A 21,697-nucleotide genomic window follows, 5' to 3' on the forward strand; every position below is an offset into this window, starting at 1 on the left:
AAAACCAGCCCATAACTTTTTTGCATTCGATGCATATATGATGTTAGGCATTAATTCATTTGAAACAGTACTACCAATCCATGATAGAACAATTGTGTTACATTTCTCTCATTGCTCTACTAATTCACCTCTATACATACTTTTTACACAAGATCCATCCACAAATCCAAGCTTGCTCTTTCTCCGGAGTGCCAATTTTATCGTCTTGCTCCACATTGCGTAGTTTTCTGGGCCTGAGAGCTTGAGCAATATTAAGACGAATCCCGGAGCATCTGAAGCTTGCAAAAAAAATGGATGATTATGATCGAGTGAACTGACTTCGTTGTCTGCCATGGATGCTTGATTTTGAGCTTGAAATTGAGGAATTTCTCATCTCTGCATTTTGACGGAAAGCTTGAATCTCGCCGGAAATAGATCAGAATCACAATCCTAGCGATTCCTGCTCTGATGTCATGATAGAATGTGAGGAAGAAGAAGATCGAGAAATGAAGAAGAAGAGAAATTAAAATTGTATTCTTTCATCTGTTAAGCCATCGTTCAATACAAGGCTATATAGAGCTTCTCCCCTAATAAAATAACAGCTCTTGTACAGCTGTCAACTAACCACTTTAACTAACTTCCCTTTTACTAACTTTAAACATACCCTATACTTTTATTATATACACTTTGACCCTATATCCCAAGGGTACGTGATCCTTTTACAAGTAAAATCCCTTATCAATACTCCTTTTCTTTTCTTTTCTTTTTTTGGAAGGAAGGGGTCTTTTAGCGAGAGGCTCAATAACTACATACAGCATACTCCATCAAGGGTTGTGAAAGGATATGACCTCTCCACTCTTAACATGAAATCTCGTATTTGAGCATTGAAAATGGAAAAAAAAATTCTTACTAGGAAGCATTTACCTCTTTAATGGAACTTACACAATTCGAATCCGGATTAGTCGGGCCCGAATATGTATATCGAACATTAAATGAGAAACCAAATATATATATATAGCATACTCATAACCATCATTATCACATTTTGAATATAAAAAGTTGTACAGTTGGAAAAGTTAGATTTGCAGAAAAACGCGAGAAGAAGGTTAGAGTTGAAAATAAATATCGAGACAATAAGGGCGTCAATCTATACTCTTAAAACAGGTGATCTTAGTAAACATTCCAACTCCAGAATTCATGAGAATTATTCAAAGAAATGAGTAAGCTATTGCCTTCCCAGGTTTTCGTTTGATATGTTCTTTTGAAATGCTTTTTTTTCCTTAATAACAATCGAGAGTATTTATTTTCCCATCATCTGAAGGTGCATAATTTATCTTTTGTTGAAACTAATAAACATGAAATTCAAATAACTTAATAATTAAATATCATATCCACAAAATATTACAGAAATAATTAGTTCACATTTTAATAAATTATTCGACAATAGACGCTCTAAAAGCTAATTATGATGGCAGTTGATGGTGGTGGTTGACAATAGATTGTAAGGTGATGGCCAGTGGTGGTCATGGTTGGTGGAAAAGGCTGACACTAGTGTTTGTGCTGCGATAATTGATGATAGTTGTGAAATTATGCTCAAGTATAGTGGTTGTGCAATAGTAATTGGCGATGGTGATTAGTGGCAATAATTTACCGGGATAGTTGTATAGTAAAGAGTAGTGGTGATAGTGATTCGTGGTGAATATGGTCAGTGAGGATAATTTTGCATTGGAAGACTTTTAATGGAAGTCACTCATGACACTAGCCAGCTCCGGGGGTGGTTCGTGGTAGTTATTGTTAGGTTAAAATCAGGGCGGATCCAAAATTTTGGCATGATGGGTGCACTATTAAGAAGGGGTGGATTCAGTATATAAATTTAAATGTTCAACCTTTAGTTCTTACTATTGCGCACCCGTTACACTTTTGAATTAAAAGTTCAAAATTAAAATTTAAAAAAAAAATAATTTTCTTGCATCTATATCTATTATCCATGTTGAAAATGTCAGGATCAGTTAAACCCATTGATTATATGCTACATCATACATTGCTACTAGTTTTAATATATATATTTTGTTTAATCATTTAAGATTTTATGGTGACAAAAGAAGAACAGGAATTTTAATGTGTGAAAATGTTGAAAGAATAAATCAGACAAAAAAAAAAGAAATAAAAGAAAAATACTTAATTAATACGCAAAAAGTGACACCAGACATGCTCATCTCCCTTGGGTGTCTAGTTCTAGAGAAAAAAGAAGAAGAAAAAACAACAAGATTAATATAAGATTTGACCTCGCAACCTCACTTAGAGAGGTAGACCCAGTAACTATCACATCATATAATAATTTGAGCATGGGTGCGCACACATATATTTAAGTATTCTTAAAAAAATATAACATTACTATACATGATTTAGGGATGGGAGCATGGGTTCATGTGCCCCATGGAACCCCCACCCCCCACCCCCACACCCCTAGATACACTCCTGGTTAAAACGGCTAAAAGATACAACTCCTTATAAGTAGATAATTTTTTTTTTTACTTTTCATGTGGGACTTTGTTCTCACACATCTAACAATTTCCTCCTTAAACTAAGTTTCACATGATTCATTACTATTCATGGGCTAATTTGGAGATTAACTGTGTGCTATCCACATGATCCTGAGTATTTATGGTTATTGAAGCCCAAAAGTTATTTATGTGTCTTCAAAGCCGCGGGTAAAGGTCGTAAAACGGCCCGTAAACGAGCAAAGGCACTAATGTGGGCCCCACACCACAATTCGCCATCTCCATAATCATTATGATATCAACTGTTAGGTTAAAACGGCCCAAAGATATTTTTAATATAGTGTGATATTATCTGTTTTGGATCAAACTCGCACAATTTTCCCGAAAAGACCTTACACCATTAAGAGTATTCAACTCCTTATAAGTAAATTATATTTCTACTTTCCATTTGGAATATTATTGGTTGACATAGTGGTGCGGTGAAATTAGTGGTGGTCATTGTGTGATGTTAATGCTTACGAAGGAGAAAATTATATTAACATGAATCTTTTAAGTCAGATTTAGCATACGTTTTAGTGTTCGTATAAGTTAACAAACAATAACACTACGTAGAAGATATGAACCTATTAAGAGCAAATAAGTTTTTAAAATAATGTACATAACGAGTGGAAATCTGAATGATTCAAATCTCTATTAAGTAAGCGTCATGGTTGATTAAGATGAACGTACTCTTATCAAAATTACAGAACATTCTTGAATAACACCTATTAACCTCATCTGTCTGTCTTATACAATATCTTTTATAAGTCTATGATATCAATAAGATCCGAACTTAGCACAAAATCAGCTAGTTTGGCAATTACAATAACCAAATCGACAGTCTTTAGACATCCTAGATAACCCCTGTCAGAAACCTTTGAGCTTGAAATAGTATTCATAAGGTTGCTGCACAACAAGAAGAAGAATACATTCAGAAAATCTGACTGTATTTCTTATTTAGACAATAGCTCAAACTTGAAAATAAACAAGAGCTAGGCAAAAGACTGTCCAAAACTTCATACAACAGACTTACAAGCAAGAAACACTTAACTTTGGTTCCATTTTACCCCATCTTATATAGGGGTTAAGGATGAGTGGAAAAAGAAAAATGATCTGCTATGGATTGTGGAGTTAACAAGTGCTGATAAGTATATTGGGGAATCTTTTTTCTTGTTTCTTTTTCTGGTCTGAAGATTCCAATTCACTTCATAACTACCTGCCATTAGTTTTCATAGCATATCTATACACAGAATTTATATTGAATGGAAAATACCTCCTTGAAATCAAAGTGCACCAAATAATAAAAAAAATATTAGCCTACACCATAACAAACTATAGAACAGAATAGGAACAAGCCAACACCTTAAGAAACATGCCAAAAAGGCTAGAAATTAAAATTTAAAAAAGAAAAAAAAAAAGTTGGGTCTACTATAAGGATGTTCCCTTCATTTTTCAGATGGCTGGACATTAAATGTTACAGTGTTAGAATCACACAACGTAAATAGTAATGTTACCTATACGCTATATTTCAAAAGTTAATCACATTATGGGCAGTGAAACTTTTTAAAGAGTTAACTAATTTTTAAACACGTTGTAGATTGTAATTTATAGAAAAAGAATATAGCCCATAAAATACTTTCTTCTAATCTTCCAAGATCAAGGATCATGCCAAATATACAAACTTCCGACACCCAAAACACAGAAGCAATTCTGTAGAAAATACAGTTAAACGGGTAGGTATATTGTCCTAAACATTCAAAAGCACAATAAAACAAAGGTTTAACAGGTAAATTCTCCGGAAAATTTAACATCCATTTTTCAAGTCTCTCCAAACTTGATAAGAACATTTGCCATAAAATGCAAATTGCATTTGAAACCTTAGTTCAACCACCTAGAAAGGTTCACCTTACCCCTTGAGTGAAAAACAGAGGTATATCAATTCACTAGTGGGACATTCATCTCTCAGAGCCCAGTCTCTAGCTGTTTCGTTCGCTTCTTCGTAGATAAGGGCAACTATACAAAGAAGACGTTCCAGCAAGTCGAAAATTTCCTTCAGCCTGTCCATAGTTATTTTATTTGGCTCAGGGCGACGATTAACATATTGGACAAGTATAACATTATCGGACTCCACAAGCAACTTCTGTGCATTCGGTTTTCCTTTCATGCATCTGACTAACCCATGCCTCAAGGCCTCCAGTCCAGCAATCAAATCGTCTTCAACATCAATGGCACCCTTATACCTACCTAAAAACGTTCCAGTTTCATCTTCGAAGACGCCACTATATCGTCCTGGCTGATCACCCTTTGTACCAATACCATAGATGTTTAGCTTAATCCAACCTGGAGGAGGAGGAAACGAGTTGCATCTTAAACGACGAGGCCCACGAAGTTGACCAAAAAGTTGTGCATATCTCTTACTAGTCATTCCCTCACTAGTCATATCATTTGGCATATCTTCCAAAGAGTCTTCTTCAAGATTCCTGCAACACGAAAGTTGAAAGTTACATCTTTAGGGATGAAGTACACCTTACCCTCCTATGGTTTCTTCAGCTCACCTCTATCACTCTATGGTTTCCTGTAAGCAAATACTTTCAAAGTGTTAGAAACCAAAGAAGTTCTATATTTCATATCTAGAAGAGAAGATTACAAGGCCTATTTATAATACTAGTTCACCTAATCTGTTAGTTGTCATACACCTAATTACACCTACTATACAACTCATATACATGTGCTAGCTATGATGTAGTACATGTGTATACATGTGCTACACAACTTGTATTACACCTACTATACAACTCATATACATGTGCTAGCTATGATGTAGTACATGTGTATACATGTGCTAGACAACTTGTATGTCAACACTCCCCCTCAAGTTGGAGCATATATATTGATCATGCCCAACTTGTTACAGATATATTCAACTCGAGCTCCATTCAAAGCTTTTGTGAAAATGTCTCCCAATTGATCTCCAGTTCTAACATGACCTGTAGAGATGAGCTTTTGTTGAATCTTTTCACGAACAAAGTGACAATCTATTTCAATGTGCTTAGTCCTTTCGTGAAATACAGGATTAGAGGAGATATGAAGAGCAGCTTGATTATCACACCACAACTTTGCTGGCAATGTAGTTTGGAAGCCAACTTCACTTAATAGTTGATGTACCCATACAACCTCACACACAGATTGTGCCATAGCTCTGTATTCTGCTTCCGCACTAGATCGAGATACGACATTTTGTTTCTTACTCTTCCACGAAATCAAGTTTCCACCAACAAAAACGCAATATCCTGTCGTGGATCTCCTATCGGCTTTTGACCCTGCCCAATCTGCATCTGTGAAACACTCAATGTTAGTGTGTTCATTATTCTTATATACTAGACCCCGTCCTGGAGATCCCTTTAGATAACAAAGAATCTGCTCCAGAGCCGCCCAATGCCTGACTGTTGGGGAAGACATAAACTGACTCACAATACTGACAGAGTATGCGATATCGGGACGAGTTACTGTAAGATAGTTCAGTTTCCCAACCAATCTCCTATATTTCTATGGATCTTCGAATAACTCACCGTCTTCTTTCACGAGTTGTGTGTTAGGAACCATTGGCATGTTGCATGGTTTAGATCCCAACTTTCCAGTTTCAGCTAACAAGTCAAGAGTATATTTCCTTTGGGACAAGAAGATGTCTTTCTTGCTCCGTGTAACTTCAACTCCCAAAAAATACTTTAGTTGTCCTAAATCTTTCGTCTGAAATTGAGTGTGAAGGAAAGACTTTAGAGTTGAAATTCCTGTAATATCACTTCCAGTAATAACGATGTCATCAATATATACTACCAATAAAAGAATACCATCATCAGACTTTTTATAAAACATCGTATGATCGCAATTGCTTTTCTTCATCCCATATTCTAGAACAGCCTCACTAAATCTGCCAAACCAAGCACAGGGACTTTGTTTCAGCCCATAAAGAGATTTTCGAAGACTACATACCTTTCCACACTCCCCCTGAGCAACAAACTCAGGTGGTTGCTCCATATAAACTTCTTCCTGAAGATCTCCATGTAGAAAAGCATTCTTTATATCAAGCTGATGTAGAGGCCAATCATAAGTAGTTGCCATGGAAATGAATAATCGAACAGAAGCTAACTTGGAGACCGGAGAAAAAGTATCCAAATAGTCGACTCCATAGGTCTGTGCATACCCTTTTGCAATAAGGCGTGCCTTAAGGCGAGCTACTGTCCCATCGGAGTTAAACTTAACAGCAAATAACCACTTGCACCCAATAGCCTTTTTGTTAGTGGGCAGATCGGCCAACTCCCAAGTACCATTCTCATCTAAAGCCATCATCTCTTCTATCATTGCATCATGCCAAACTGGGTGGGACAATGCTTCACGAACAGTTTTAGGTATCCTAGCAGAATCTAATGATACAATAAACGAGCTAGAAGAAGTAGACAAATGGTCATAAGACACAAAAGAAGAAATAGGATAAGTACATTGTCGTGTACCTTTGCGAATGGCAATAGGAAGATCCAAACTAGGATCTGAAACACAGGAGGTTGGATCTACCGACGAAGCAGAAGTAGGTAAAGGATCGGGTTCTGAGGTTTGTTGTCGCCTGGTATACACACGAAGAACAGGTGGCTGCTCGGATGGTCGATCGAGGGAAACGGGTGACTGAGGAAGAGGTGTTGGAGAACTAACTGGATGTGTGACAGTGTAGACCAAAGTATCATCTTCTTCCTCAGGACTGTTATAAACATATGAAGAAAAGAACGGATAATTTTCATGGAATGTGACATCGGCAGACACTAAGTACCTTTTGAGATCTGGAGAATAACACCGATAACCTTTCTGAAGACGTGAGTACCCTAAGAACACACACTTAAGGGCCTTTGGATCTAATTTAGTTACCTGTGGACGAACATCACGAACAAAACAAGTACAACCAAATATTTTGGGTTCAATAGGAAATAATGGCTTAGAGGAAAAAAGAATGTTGTAAGGAATATTACCATGAAGTACAGAAGATGGCATACGATTTATTAAAAAACAAGCTGTAGAGACGGCATCAGCCCAAAAACATTTTGGCACTTTCATTTGAAAGAGGAGTGCTCGGCCTACTTCAAGAAGATGTCTATTTTTTCGTTCCGCAACCCCATTTTGAGAAGGGGTGTCAACACAAGAAGATTGATGTAGAATACCATTTGTAGCCATATAATCTTTAAACAAATCCGAAAAATATTCTTTTGCATTGTCACTCCTTAAATTACGAACGGAAACATTAAAATGAGTTTTTATTTCAGCACAAAAAGCACAAAAAATTGAAAACAACTCCGAACGATTTTTCATTAAATATAACCAAGTAACACGAGAATGATCATCCACAAAGGTAACAAAATATCTAAAACCAGTTTTAGAGATAATAGGACATGGACCCCAAACATCGGTGTGAACTAACTCAAAAGGTAAGTCGACCCGTTTATTGACTCTAGAAACTTTAGGAAGGCGATGGTGTTTAGCAAACTGACATGACTCACAATCTAAAGAGGAAATACTCTGAAACTGAGGATATAACTTCTTCAAACTAGACAAGGATGGATGACCCAATCGACAGTGTACATCAAAGGGAGACAACACAGTTGAACAAGAAATGGATTTCGGCACCTGTGATTCAAGAACATATAGACCCCCAGACTCAGAACCTTTACCAATAATCTGCTTCGTCGTAAGATCCTGAAAAAGACAATAATTGGGAAAAAATGAGACACAACAATTTAGAGTACGAGTAAGTTTACTGACAGATATTAGATTGAAAGAAAAATTAGGCAAATTTAAGACGGAACTAAGGGAAAGAGAAGATGTTGGGTTAACAGTGTCAGACCCTAAAACATATGAGGTAGACCCATCGGCTAAAGTAACTGTGGAACATTGGGTATGTGACTGAAAAGTGGAAAAGAGTTTAGAGTTACCTGTCATATGATCTGTGGCACCAGAATCAATGACCCATTTGGATGACGAAGAGAGGAGACACTTAGTGGTTTTACCTGACTCGGGGATAGTATTGATAGGAGGAGATGATGACTGAGATGGTGAAATAGTCTCGGAAGTGGCGATGTTGGCATACTGAGATCTTTTGTTCTTATTCTGAAGCTTCACACAATAACGTATGGTATGACCGAGCTCATGACAATAAAAACATTCAACTTCCCCTTGCTTTAGGTCTCGACTATCGCTACTCCGATTGCGATTACTATGACTCCTATTCTTTTGGACGCGGCTAAGCAGAGCACCACTATCGATCGTGGCTGTCGGACCTGGATGAGACTTTTCAGTACGCAACACTCTTGTAAAGGCCTCTTTCAAGGAAGAGATAGCAGTCCCAGATAAAATCTGCGATTTGGCCCCTTCAAATTCGGGAGAAAGACCAGAAAGGAAACTCATGACCGCCAGTTGTTCACGCTGAGCCTGTTGTACCTTCACATCTAGACTAAACGGCAATATAACATTAAGTTCATCATACACCTTCTTAAACTCTGAGAAGTAAGTGGTGAGAGAGCGATCTTGCATGGATGGATGGTAAAATGCCTGGCACACATCATACATGCGAGACAAGTTTCCTTTGCCAGAGTACAAAAAATCTAAATAATCCATTAGATCCTTCACATAATCACAATGAGAAACTAGATCATTTACCTCACTGTGCATCGAATTCTTGATTTGGAGAAACAATTTTGCATCCTCCTTTAACCAGACTGATTTAGTCTCATCCTTGGGTGGATCATCAACCAAGTGGTTCTCTTTGTCGATGCTCCGCAAATAGAGACGGATCGTCTTACTCCAATCCATGTAATTGGAACCCATGAACTTATTCTCCATAATTTTGGACATAACCGGAATGACATCAACGGTAGGTTTCGTTTCAGTCATCTTGCACCCGAATAATAGCAGAATCAAATAGTCAAGAACAGTGCAGTGAAATTTGAACAGTGCAGTGAACAGTGAACAGTGATATTTGAACAGTATAGTGAACAGTGAATAGTAATATTTGAACAGTGAACAGTGCAGTGAACAGTGAATAGTGCAGTGAACAGTGCCGGAACAGTGATCTTGGAAAATGAAAGTTGTCAGGAAAAAAAAATCTGACAGTACCACTTTGGTCAGAATAGTGAGTAGAAAAATCTGTAAAGAAGCGGCCGGGGCAAAAAATGGCCGGAAATAGTGAAATAGAATCAAAGCAGCGAAAGACTGTTCCGAACAAAAATAATTCGAACGGGGAAAAAAAATTCCCAACAACAAACTGATGAAAAAACTTCAATGCTCTGATACCATGTTAGAAACCAAAGAAGTTCTATATTTCATATCTAGAAGAGAAGATTACAAGGTCTATTTATAATACTAATTCACCTAATCTATTAGTTGTCATACACCTAATTACACCTACTATACAACTCATATACATGTGCTAGCTATGATGTAGTACATGTGTATACATGTGCTACACAACTTGTATTACACCTATTATACAACTCATATACATGTGCTAGCTATGATGTAGTACATGTGTATACATGTGCTAGACAACTTGTATGTCAACACAAAGTACTTTGCATAATCGAACCAACAAAATCTAGATTCTCCAACTATAAGTTAAACCAATCGCATATGTACACATCTTATCACGAGGAGAAAGAAATGAAACAATCATACGCAGACAGAAAGAAAAGGGCTAATGACTTCAATGATATGCAAATTGGAGAGCACCTTTGTTTCCCAGAATCAACGGAACAACAATAGAGAATTGTATTTGATAATAAATGGAAAGTTCAGTATTGTAGAAAATGCTTCTCAACTCATATTCTCGTGTGCAAATACATTAATATATACATGAGTTTCTTAGAGAATAAGACTCTAAAGTTGTGACTGCTAAGGACTCCTAATGATAGAATACTTACAACATCTTCAGGCCAATTCTAATATTCAGCAATTACATACAAATAGACTTCCACACAAACTCCTACGTGAAATTATCCTTACACGCCCCCTCAAGTTGAGCAGGGTGTGGAACAACTGTCAACTTGCGCTTCAAATCTTTGAAGCGAACCTTGGACAAAGGCTTGGTGAGAGCATCGGCCACTTGATCATGAGAACTCACATACCTGACCAACAAAGACTTTCCACGAGCCTTGTCACGGACAAAATGAAAATCAATTTCCATATGTTTTGTTCGAGAATGAAAAATGGGATTAGCAGTCAAGTAGGTAGCACTAAGATTATCACACCAGAGAATGGGAATAGAGGTGGTAAAGCATCCAATCTCTCATAGGAGAAGCTTAACCCATGTCATCTCAAAGGTAGCAGCAGCTAATGCACGATATTCAGCCTTTGTGCTCGATCGCGATATAGCTTTTTGTTTTCGAGAAGCCCATGAAATCAAATTAGAGCCAAGAAAAATGGCGAATCCAATGGTAAACTTGCGATCATCAACATCACCTCCCCAATCTGAATCACTATAACCATGAAGCAAGCCAGAGGACCCACAAGAAAGAAATAAACCATGAGAGGAAGTAGCATTGACATAACAGAGAATACGTCTGACAGCAACCCAATGAGAATCCATAGGACAATGCATAAACTGTGAAACTTTGTTAACCGCATACGCTATATCGGGTCTAGTAAAAAACAAGTATTGTAAAGCTCCAACGGTACTTCTATAGAGAGTCTGATCATGAAATGGACGTCCACCAGTTGTGGAGAGCTTGGATGAGGTTGAAGCTGGAGACAGGACCACACGACCCCATTTTCACACGATTAAGAAGGTCGTTGACATACTTACCTTGCGACAAATGCAATCCTTCATGCGTCCAGTTGGCTTGAATGCCCAAGAAATAAGATAATTTCCCCAAATTTCTAACAGCAAATTGAGTTTGCAGTTTGGCAATAAGAGCTGCAATATGAGCAGAATTAGAATCCATAACCAAAATGTCATCAACATATATTAAACAAAATAACTTGTTATCGGCGTTCGACATATAGAACAGAGAACTATCAGTTTTGGATCCCACAAAGCCTAGAGAAAGAAGTTCATCAGCTAAACGTTTATTCCACATACGTGGGGCATGTTTGAGGCCGTAGAGAGATCGTTTAAGTAAACAAACATGATCTGGACGAGTACGATCAACAAATCTGGGAGGTTGAGACATATATACAATCTCATCTAAGTTTCCATGAAGAAAGGCATTAGAAATATCCAGTTGAGTAATGTGCCACTGATGAGACACTGCCAAGGATAACAACAATTGTATGGTGGCCGGCTTAACAACTGGACTAAATGTGTCTGCAAAATCGATGCCCGGTCGTTGATGATATCCTTTAGCCACAAGCCTTACTTTATAGCGATCCAATGAACCATCCGACTTTAACTTTGTCTTGAATACCCACTTACAACCAATTATGTTGTGAGATGGCGATGGTGGAACTAGTTCCCAAGTACCATTGTGAATAAGTGCATTATACTCCTCTGACATGGCGCGACGCCAATTAACATCCTTGATAGCCTGTGAGTAGCAAGAAGGTTCCATTATTGTCGATGCTGGTGTCAAAACAAACATTTAAAATGGCTTCTTAGGCTTCAGTAAGCCTGTTTGTGATCGTGTAACCATCTTTTGCGAAGCCGGAGCTGCTGGTTGTAGTGTAGCAGTTGAAGTGTCTCCAAGATCAGGAGAGTGCATTGTACCAGATAGAGGATTTTCTTCAACCAGAGTGGGTGACATCAAGTCTACATCATGAGATACTTTAACTTGTAAAGGCTGATCAATAGCAATTGTATGTCTATGAGTAGGATCAACAGATGATGAGATGGGTGCTTAGACAAAGATTCTGCAGGTGGAGAGGGTGAAGGCGGATTCGATGTATGTGATGGGGATGAAAGTTGTGGCAGAAATGGTTGAATACTTGAAGGGTCAGCAAGAGGCTGGAATGGCAACTTCACATTTAGAGGTTCAGATTTAGCATTGGGTATAGATGGAGGCACCACGACATCCTGTGAAACAAATGGAAAAATATTTTCATCAAAGATTACATGACGAGAAACGTAAAATTTTGAAGAAACTGGGTCAAAGCATTTGTACCCTTTGTGTAACTTACTATAGCCCAGAAATACACATGGTTTGGATCGAGGAGACAATTTATCCTTCGAATAAGGACGAAGCCATGGGAAACAAAGGCAACCAAAAATACGCAACAAAGAGTAATCTGGATCGGTTTTAAACAACGCATGAAATGGAGTTTTATTTTTTAAGTGTGGGGTTGGTAGATGATTAATAGTATACACAGCAGTATCAAATGCGTTTGTCCAAAATTTGTGTGGGACATTAGCATGATGTAGCAAAGCTCGGCCAGTTTCAACAATATGCCTATGCTTTCTTTCGGCACGACCATTTTGTTCGGGGGTATACGGACATGAGGAACGTTGCACAATTCCATTATTTCTCAAATAATTTGCTAAGGCTTGATATTCCCCTCCCTAATCAGCTTGAAAACTTTTAATAGGACGACCAAAATATTTTTCAACAATTGTGCGAAATTGCATAAAAATTGAAAGGACCTCAGATTTCAAGCGAAGAAAATAAATCCATGTATATTTGCTAAAGTGATCAAAGAAAATCACATAATATCTATAGCCTTCACTAGAAACAACTGGAGCAGGACCCCAAACATTTGAACAAACTAGTTCTTCCTGAACCGACAACGAGTCAGGCAAAATTTAAAAACGAGCAGTACTTCAAAAGTCCTTAACGAGAGGAAAATATAGCCTACATAAAAGATCGCATCGACCAAAAACCTAAGAGCCACTGTCGCCAGCTTAAAATTTGAAAACTTGAGGGTCAAAATGAGCTCGAGTCGTAATCCAATAAGGAGACCAAACCCAAAATAGTTAACTATACATGACTAAGGGCAAAGCATAAGAGTCATTGTCTCCAGCTTCTATTAAAAGGTCGCTTCGACCTAAAGCGTAAGAGTCATTGTCGCCAGCTTATATTAAAAGGTCGCTTCGACCCAAAGCATAAGAGTCATTGTCGTCAGTCTACACTAAAAGGTCACATCGACCAAAAACGTGAGAGCCACTGTCGCTAGCCTAAAATTCGGCCATTCAAAGGTTAAATAGCTCGAGTTGATGCCCGACTCAGGACTGAGCCCAAATCAGGTAGCCTAAGTATGCCTAAGAGCGAAAGTACGTAAGAGCCTATGGGCCAGTCCAACGAGTCCCGGGGCCACATTGCTACTCTGAGGATTCCTACCAACGCGCAAACCAGCTTGCCCTGTCGAAATAAAGACAGAAAAAGATATGAAAGGTGTAAAGCCGCTAGGTTTTCTTTCATACACATGCAAGAAACGCAAACTCCAACTACAAACAAGCTTTGAAAATCATACATACAGATGACAAAATCTATGCCCTCCCCCTGGGGGTTACGGCCTGCCGATCTCATCCTCGTTGTCCTTAGCATTGGGCAAAAGCAACCGAGCACCATGCTCATCTGCCCTTGCTAGAGCTAATTCTTCCGAGAGGGCGAAGCCCCTATCACAGATCTCCTCGAGGGTCCTTCTTCGAGACTTGAAACGAGCACACTCTTCAATCCTCCCTCTGCGGTCAAGGACCTTTCTCAACTCAGCTTGAGCATCGGCAGCATCCTTTGAGTAGATGGCCATCTCCTAGTCAGCTTTAGTCCGGCTCATTGTGGCTTCCGCCTGGGCATCAATGATCTCAGCCTTGACTTTCGAAAGCTCGGACTCGAGCTTTGCAATCATTTCTGTCTTAACCAAAGCATTGTCATGAGCTATGCAGAGTTGAGCTTCAAAAGTAGGAACTTTGGCCAGAGCATCCTCCCCCTCTAAAGCCTGAGCCTCCGCCCGAGCTTTCAATTCATCATGCTCACGTCTGGCCCGACCAACTTCATCTCGAAGGTGCTCCAGGGCCTCCGTCTTTTTCTGTAACTGAAATAAACTAAGTATTAGCCCCGGGAACTAGGAGGCGGAATGCGTACCTGGGATAGAAAACTACCCTGGGAACCAGGAGGCGGAATGCACACTCACCCGGGACAAAAAACTACCTGCTCCTTAAGGTGGTTCTCGTAATTTAGGCTCCGGCCCACCTCATACTGCAAATGTACCAGCTCGACTTCCTTTTCTTCACAAAGGAGTCTCAGGGATCTCTCCTCATCCAGAGCTTTCCGTAGCCTGGCTTCACAACGAATCAGCCTGGACTTAAGCTTGTGGAATGCCTGTAGAAGAAAACTCAATAAGGAAGGGAAGGCGCAAAGCTCGAAAACACTGTGCCGAAACTCACTACAAAGTGAAGCCGCAGGGCTTCCTCGAAGGCCGAATGCACACCTGCCAATCCAATCCCTTCGGCCCTAAGAGAGCCTACTCCGATCGAAGCACGGTCGCTCGGTGTATGCGATCCCCGGTTTCTAGTATCTCCTGAAATTCTATCGACGGAAAAGGAAGGCGACAGCAACGGAGAAACCCTTTTTCCAGAACTGGGAGCCACGGACACGACATGCTCGAATGATGTTTCCGCTCCAAAGCCCCTGTCCCGCTCCGCCTTACTTTGAGCGCCATCGCCCTGTGAAAGCACCTTTCGTTCATTGTTACTATTCTTCAGCCCGGAAGTCGGCAACCCTTCCCCTTCTTCGAAGGAGAACGGCCTCGCCTCGAAAGGCTCTCCAATGCCTACAACAGTAAGATTAATACACGTAAAGGGCATATGCATCTCCACATGAAAGAGGGGAAAGGAAAGAATAGCACAGCACTCATAATGATATTTTGCTTCCCATCTGCCCCGGAATAAAGCTCGCCACTTGCGCTCCTCACAGGACGAGCGGGTAGTTAATTCTCGGACCCAATTCAGCATATCAGGAACGTCGCCCGGCGCCCATGAAACCACTTCAGAGGAAGAAAGGAAGACACGGTTATTAAACTAGTTCTCGCTATAGGCAAAACTGAGAAAGCGCGAAATACACCACTTACGTGTATGATTCCATTCCTCAAGGAATGGCGTAAGTTCCACGGGAATAATGTCAGCGGTCCGCACTCGGACGAAACGACTCATCCATCCCCTATCTCCATCTTCCTCATCATCAACAACGAAGGGCGTAGTCAATCGACATCGCAAGGTTAGCATACCTCGATGGTGAAATGGTCGGTACAGCCTAATAAGATGACTAAGCGAAAATTCAAGCCCCGCCTTCTCCGCGAAAAATCTCACCATCAACACCATTCGCGAAAACGATGGATGGACCTGCACCTTGTAACTCGTACTCTAAGCAGAAGTCGAGCACAATCCTATCAAGGGGGCCCAATGTGAAAGGATACGTGTACACATTCAAGAACCCATCGGCACGATCCGTAATGCCCTCACCCGGGGAAAATGCCTATAATGTCACTTTATCCCCCCATTCACAGTCTTTTCTCACTAACTCAAGATGTTTTTCTCCTATCAATGAAGTAGCCTTCAAGGCGTACTCTTGATGGTCCTGACGGCTGGAGGCGAAGCTCTCCCCTCCCTATCGATAGACCCCGACATAGCAGCCGTAGCGGTGATGAAATTCTTGAAAACTAGATTCACAAAAAGAAACTTTATGACTCTTACTAACAGCACATGTAGAACATAAATGAGAAGATTTAAATGAAGGGACGATTACGCTAGACGATAATGTTTGACGAACTGTAGGATAGGATCTATGAGCCAAACGAGCATGCCAAACCCCAAGAGATGCAGCATAAGAAGCAGGTGCAGATGACTTCCACACTGGAAGAGAATATAATCCAGCTTTATCAGGACCTGTGTGCAGTATTGCCCTCGTCACCAAGTCTTTAATCAGAAAATGGTTAGGAAAGAATTCAATTGAAACTTGGTTAGATTTAGTAAAAGAACTGATAGATAATAAATTTTGAGTAGCAGTTGGAACATGTAGGATATCATCAAGATTGAACTTTTTGTCAGAAATAATAACGGAGCTTTTACTAACGTGAGAAATAGGAAGTTTGGAACCATTACCTAATGTGACTTCTTCAGGACCTTGGTATTTGGAATGAATACCCAAGTTATCAAGGTCAGCTGTGAGATGGTGTGTGGTGCCACTATCCATTAACCAGTCTTGGGAAGAAGGGGTTCTTGCTAAATTGGAAACAGGTGGTCTCGAAGTTTTGTTGCCATTGCTAATTTTAGGAGATGGACATACGCGTGCAATATGACATTTGCCTTCACAGTTATGGAAAATAATTCCAGACATGTCCGAGGCTTGGGATTGAGTAGTATTGGTCTGTTGAGTAGAATTTTGAAACCCACGATGTTGAGAAAATTGATTAAAGCCTTGATTAGAGGAGCGTCCACGACCTCGACCCCCTCGGCCTCTACCACGTCCACGAGTAGCAGGAAAGGAACTATGAATAAATTGTGTTGTAGGTGCAATGACAGTAATGGCTTCATCCCTTTTTAACTGTCGTTCTTCATTCAATAACAATCCATTTAATGCATCAAAAGTAATATCCTCGTGACGCGATTCAAGCGACCTAGTAAAAGGACGATAAACAGGTCCTAGTCCAGCAAGAACAAATTCCACCAGATCATCATTAGGAACTGGATGTTGCAATGCAGCCAACTTATCTGCTATTGCCTTTGCCTTCTACACATATGACTCAATACTGGCATTATCACGACGCAAAGTGTGCAACTGCGTGTTAAGGTCACGAATATGTGGCTTTGATCCGGAAGCATATGCAGCAACAAGCTTATTCCAAGCATCACGAGCAGTTGCTGCTCCAACCAACTGAGGCAGGATACTTTCTGAAACAGAAGCAACAATCCAACTTAAAACAAGTTGGTCTTCATGTAACCAAACCGTATAGGCCGAGTTGGGTTTGGTATTAGTATCATCTAGGAATTGTGTTGGCATCTGTTTACTATCATCAATGTGATGGTTCAAACCACAAGCATATACCATAGGTATAAACTGTGTCTTCCACTGAAGAAAGTTTGAAGATGTGAGTTTCACAGGCAATTGATGTGCGAGATTTGGAGAAGGAGAGACAACAGATAGGCTTGAAGCCATTGAAGAGCTGCTGTTTTCACCCATGGAAGTGTAGAAAAAATTGGGTTGGTTTAACCTCTAATGGCTCTTGATACCATGTAGAAAACGCTTCTCAACTCATATTCTTGTGTGCAAATACATTAATATATACATGAGTTTCTTAGAGAATAAGACTCTAAAGTTGTTACTGCTAAGGACTCCTAATGACAGAATACTTACAACATCTTCAGGCCAATCCTAATATTCAGCAATTACATACAAATAGACTTCCACACAAACTCCTACGTGACATTATCCTTACAAGTATCTAGTCTCACATCTAAGTACCTTTGCACATCCAACCCAGAATCCCAGATTGTCATTTCCTTTACGTTCTGTAATTTCAGTCGCTGAATCAACAAAAGATAAATTAGTTCAGCGCACGTATCACAAGACCAACCAATAATTTCTCCAACATGAATCAAGATAGAAAGAAATCCAGTACCAGGCAGTAATGTTTCCATGTCAATGCTGGGATCCACGTCAAAGAAATGCCAAGCAAATTCTAAGAACAAGTCAGTATACATCTGATCGTCGCTAGTTTTTTTGTCAATCTCTGTTGTGAAGTCGAGAATTCTCTCTAAGCGTAGCCTTGTTTCAAGAAGAACACAATTACATTGTGGCATATCGGTCAACGTACCGCTCAATGTGTTTGTCAGCAAAAAAATCTGGTTAATACAAGATGAAGACCAATTGGTCTCCCAGCAGGTTGCCAATAAGATGATAACAAGGATTAGGCATGTAGAACATTGTTGGTCTCTGAACTTCTCTCTTACAATTTTCATCGATGGTCAGTACCTCAAAACCTAGTTCCTTGAAAACTATGATATCAGCTGGAGACATGTCAGGATCGTATATTTGTATATTGCCAATCCAATTGGGAAAATCTCGTTTGAGTAGGAGAACTACGGCAAGCTGAAACTGTGAATTAAAACTGTATTCGATGCTTCCCATAGCATAGATTACCACCTGAACATGTGAGTAGGAGCCTAAAAGGCGAAACAAATATTTTTGAAATGTTTTGTTCTGTTCGATATCGGAGCACATTCCAGCATAGAATTCAGAGTTCTCAACATTTTTCATCACCAGTTCAATCTTTTAAGCAGTCTTTTTGCCTCATTTTGTATCTGAAATTCATCCATATCATCCATACACTCAATTTCTTCCATCTAGGTGTGTTCTAGTTTCCTACTTCAACTGCCATTACAAATTCACAAAGAACATTTGCACTAAATGAAAATTGATACTCTGAAGTGCCAATCACAAATATAACTCAAAGGAAAATATGAATTTCGAATTTCCTCTGTATTTCAGCTGGATACTTTTACTAATTAACAAGCAGCAGTAATGAAATGGCAACAAATGAACTAGTACTTTTTTTCTATGACAGTGGTGTCCGGGCTAGTTTGTGCACACCTGGACTATTCCACCGGGTACCTCATACTTTCCACCGCCAACGCATGTATTAGGTAACTCTGTCCAGTGGGGCTTAGCATATGGATGAAATAACCTAGTGTTTTAAGCATTCCTAGGGATTTGAACATAAAACCTCATGATTCTCCTCCCACTTCATTGGCACGTGGCAATGAAAGAACTTAACAAGTCATGAAATGACAAATTTGGTTTCTACATATAGACAAATCTATGAAAGAGGACCTTTTCAACACATCCAAAATTATACATACAGTAGGAAATGCGAGATCCTTCAGTTGAATCCGACCAACCACTATTATTAGTGCATCAACAACAACAACAACGTTCACGAACACATACGTATAATTTAGTTTTACGACCAAAACAAGTAATAAAAATACTAAGAAAAATACAGTGCAACATCTAGTGCCAAAGTATTTGGAATTGAAGAGCTAACTTAAACACCAAAAGTATGAAGAAAAGGAGAGGGGAAGGGGTTAGAAGCAGTACACTTACACCTCGATTCCGCCGCCGGCGAGATGGCTTAGCAGTTGTAGAAAGCTAAATTTGAACAAAAATAGGAAAATATATTATTTTCTTTTGGGATAGACTGAAAATAAAAGTGCGTGCTTAAAGCATACAGTAAGAGCAATAAGAGCACCAAAATGTGATTGAAACAGAGAAAAATGGAAGGATTTCTATTGATTTAATAACTCACCAAAATGTGATACAACTAATAAGAAGGAAGGAAGGAAGGTTCCAGAATTGCATAAACCCAGGCCCCTAATATTTCTGATCATATTTCCCTATACAATAGTAGCTGCTCACTGTCGCTCAGCCCTCAACGTATTATGTGTTTTTTGGCATTTTGTACCGTACAGTACAGTACTTCTCCAAATATGTTGGGTGCGCATCTTTCCCTATTTGCTGCGCTGACAAACTTGTTGAAAAGCGCGCCACAAATAGTAATGCAGGTTCAGAATTAAAAGGCAGAATAGGCTTGGAGACATTTCTACTTGTTCCGGTTTGTCATCCCGATTCCTACACTCCATAAAGTTTCATCCAGACATTTTAACTTAATCAAAAGAACACTTTTAAACACCTCCGGAATCGCGTGATGCTCACTTGCTTGAATTGGATGACAAATCAACATCCACATCAGATTCTATGCCAAAAATATTATTTAACAAAATTATAATTTCATAAACAAAAAATAAAATTAAAAAAGCAAAAATTAAAATTAAAATTAAAGAAAACCCCTCCTCCCTTCTTCAAACCCACCCACTCAACCTTCTTAAAACAATAGCACACCTGTCATGACTCCTCCACCATGAGTACCACTAGTTCCTTTATCTATCCATGAAAAATACATGGGTAGAGAATTAAGTCTTTTGAATTTTGACTTAATTCCTCTATTCCAATTTGGAAGGGCTGTGAAAAAATTTGAAAGTTAAAACCATCGGAAAAAATGGAGGAGTCATAGAGAAGGGGAAGATGACATGATGGAATAAGAAATACATACCTAGGAGAAAATCTAATGAAAAAAGGGATGAAGAAAGATGAAGAAAAAGGGAAAGGGAGGGGATCTAAAGAAGAAGACGAGGAGAAGAGGCGCGCGTGCGCGGGGGAGGGGGGGAGGTGGTCAGAACGAAGGGGGAAGGGACTGAAGGGGGGCAGAACAAAGGGGAGTCGCTGCTAATATTTTTTATTTATTTATTTATTAATTTTTAGTTTTTTAATAAAGAAAAATCATCAGCTCACTCACCTAATGTGCGTGTAAATCACTCATTTTGTCCGCCTCAGCCATATCAATGCCACATAAGCTCGGTCAACGGTCAGAAGGGTTTAAAAATCTTGTTTTGATTAAGTTGGAGTGTTTGGATGAAACTTTATGGAGTGCAGGGACCGGGATGACAAACCGGAACAAGTACAAGTGCCTCCCAGGCAATTCTGCCGAATTAAAATAATCAAGTTACTCCCTCTTCGCATTTTATTTGACTAAATATGAAATTTGAAGAAACAAAACCAAAACAAAAAAAAAAGGACCTTTGGCATATTAGTTAATTACTTAATTATATGCAGGGTATCAAAATGGTTTTAAAATTATCAAAATTATCAAAATGGTTTTTAAATTATCTAAGGCTGAAATGTGATTGTGTGGTGGAATCGGGTTACACGCTGCAATAGGAGGAATAAGTGTGATATATATTAAAGAGTAATAAGGGTGAACTCATGGGATTCCCCTGATTTTATTGTTATTGTTGTTGATGTTTGACTATGGACTACCCCTTGTATTCTTTATTCCCTTAACATGGTTAATAAAATCGAGGATGGATTCGTGTTGTTATATACTTAATTAATAAGGAATTCGAAAAGATTCAATTGGGTCACTGAGAGTTAAAATTGTGACGTCACTGTTTGAATTATAGTTTATATCCTTGAAGATTTACACCTAAGTGGTGCAAGATAGAATTGTGTAGTCTTTTAATCGCTAGTCTGAGCTAGCACTATTGGTTCCAAGTCCAGATAAACGAGAAGCATTGTCATAAGTGATGGCAGCCAACGTAAAATTAATCAATCCATAATAAATCATTGTTATACAAATATGAGAATTGATATAAGCGACTCCAACTT

At 39.1% G+C, this 21,697-nt stretch overlaps 1 protein-coding gene across 7 annotated transcripts; it reads right to left on the bottom strand.

Annotated features, from left to right (window-relative positions):
• Positions 1 to 3,146: 3,146 nt before the first annotated feature.
• LOC138891310 (uncharacterized) lies at positions 3,147 to 20,666 on the bottom strand. 7 transcript variants are annotated; one of them, XM_070174690.1, is made up of 5 exons: positions 19,782 to 20,666; positions 19,580 to 19,624; positions 4,938 to 4,999; positions 4,430 to 4,859; positions 3,147 to 3,425 (listed from the first exon to the last, which is right to left on the bottom strand). In XM_070174690.1, exons 1-5 carry the CDS (start codon positions 19,832 to 19,834, stop codon positions 3,281 to 3,283), a joined length of 735 nt encoding a protein of 244 aa, XP_070030791.1. In that variant the 5' UTR covers positions 19,835 to 20,666; the 3' UTR covers positions 3,147 to 3,280. The 7 variants fall into 7 exon arrangements, 6 of the variants coding, with proteins under 6 accessions (XP_070030791.1, XP_070030793.1, XP_070030792.1 ...); XM_070174692.1 differs by adding an exon at positions 5,075 to 5,094 and having other exon boundaries at positions 4,430 to 4,999; XM_070174691.1 differs by adding an exon at positions 11,356 to 11,466 and having other exon boundaries at positions 4,430 to 4,999.
• Between the last annotated feature and the right edge of the window lie 1,031 nt (positions 20,667 to 21,697).

This window comes from Nicotiana sylvestris, chromosome 5 (assembly GCF_000393655.2).
Source record: "Nicotiana sylvestris chromosome 5, ASM39365v2, whole genome shotgun sequence".
Lineage (NCBI taxonomy): Eukaryota > Viridiplantae > Streptophyta > Magnoliopsida > Solanales > Solanaceae > Nicotiana > Nicotiana sylvestris.

Coding starts and splice junctions, on each gene's coding strand:
- LOC138891310 (XM_070174689.1), bottom strand. CDS start 19,834: ATGCAATTCTGGAACCTTCCTTCCTTCCTTCTTATTAGTTGTATCACA. Junction 19,625..19,781: donor ATTAGTTGTATCACATTTTG/GTGAGTTATTAA, acceptor GTTCAAATTTAG/CTTTCTACAACTGCTAAGCC. Junction 3,426..4,429: donor CTCTGTTTTTCACTCAAGGG/GTAAGGTGAACC, acceptor CTTGTTGTGCAG/CAACCTTATGAATACTATTT.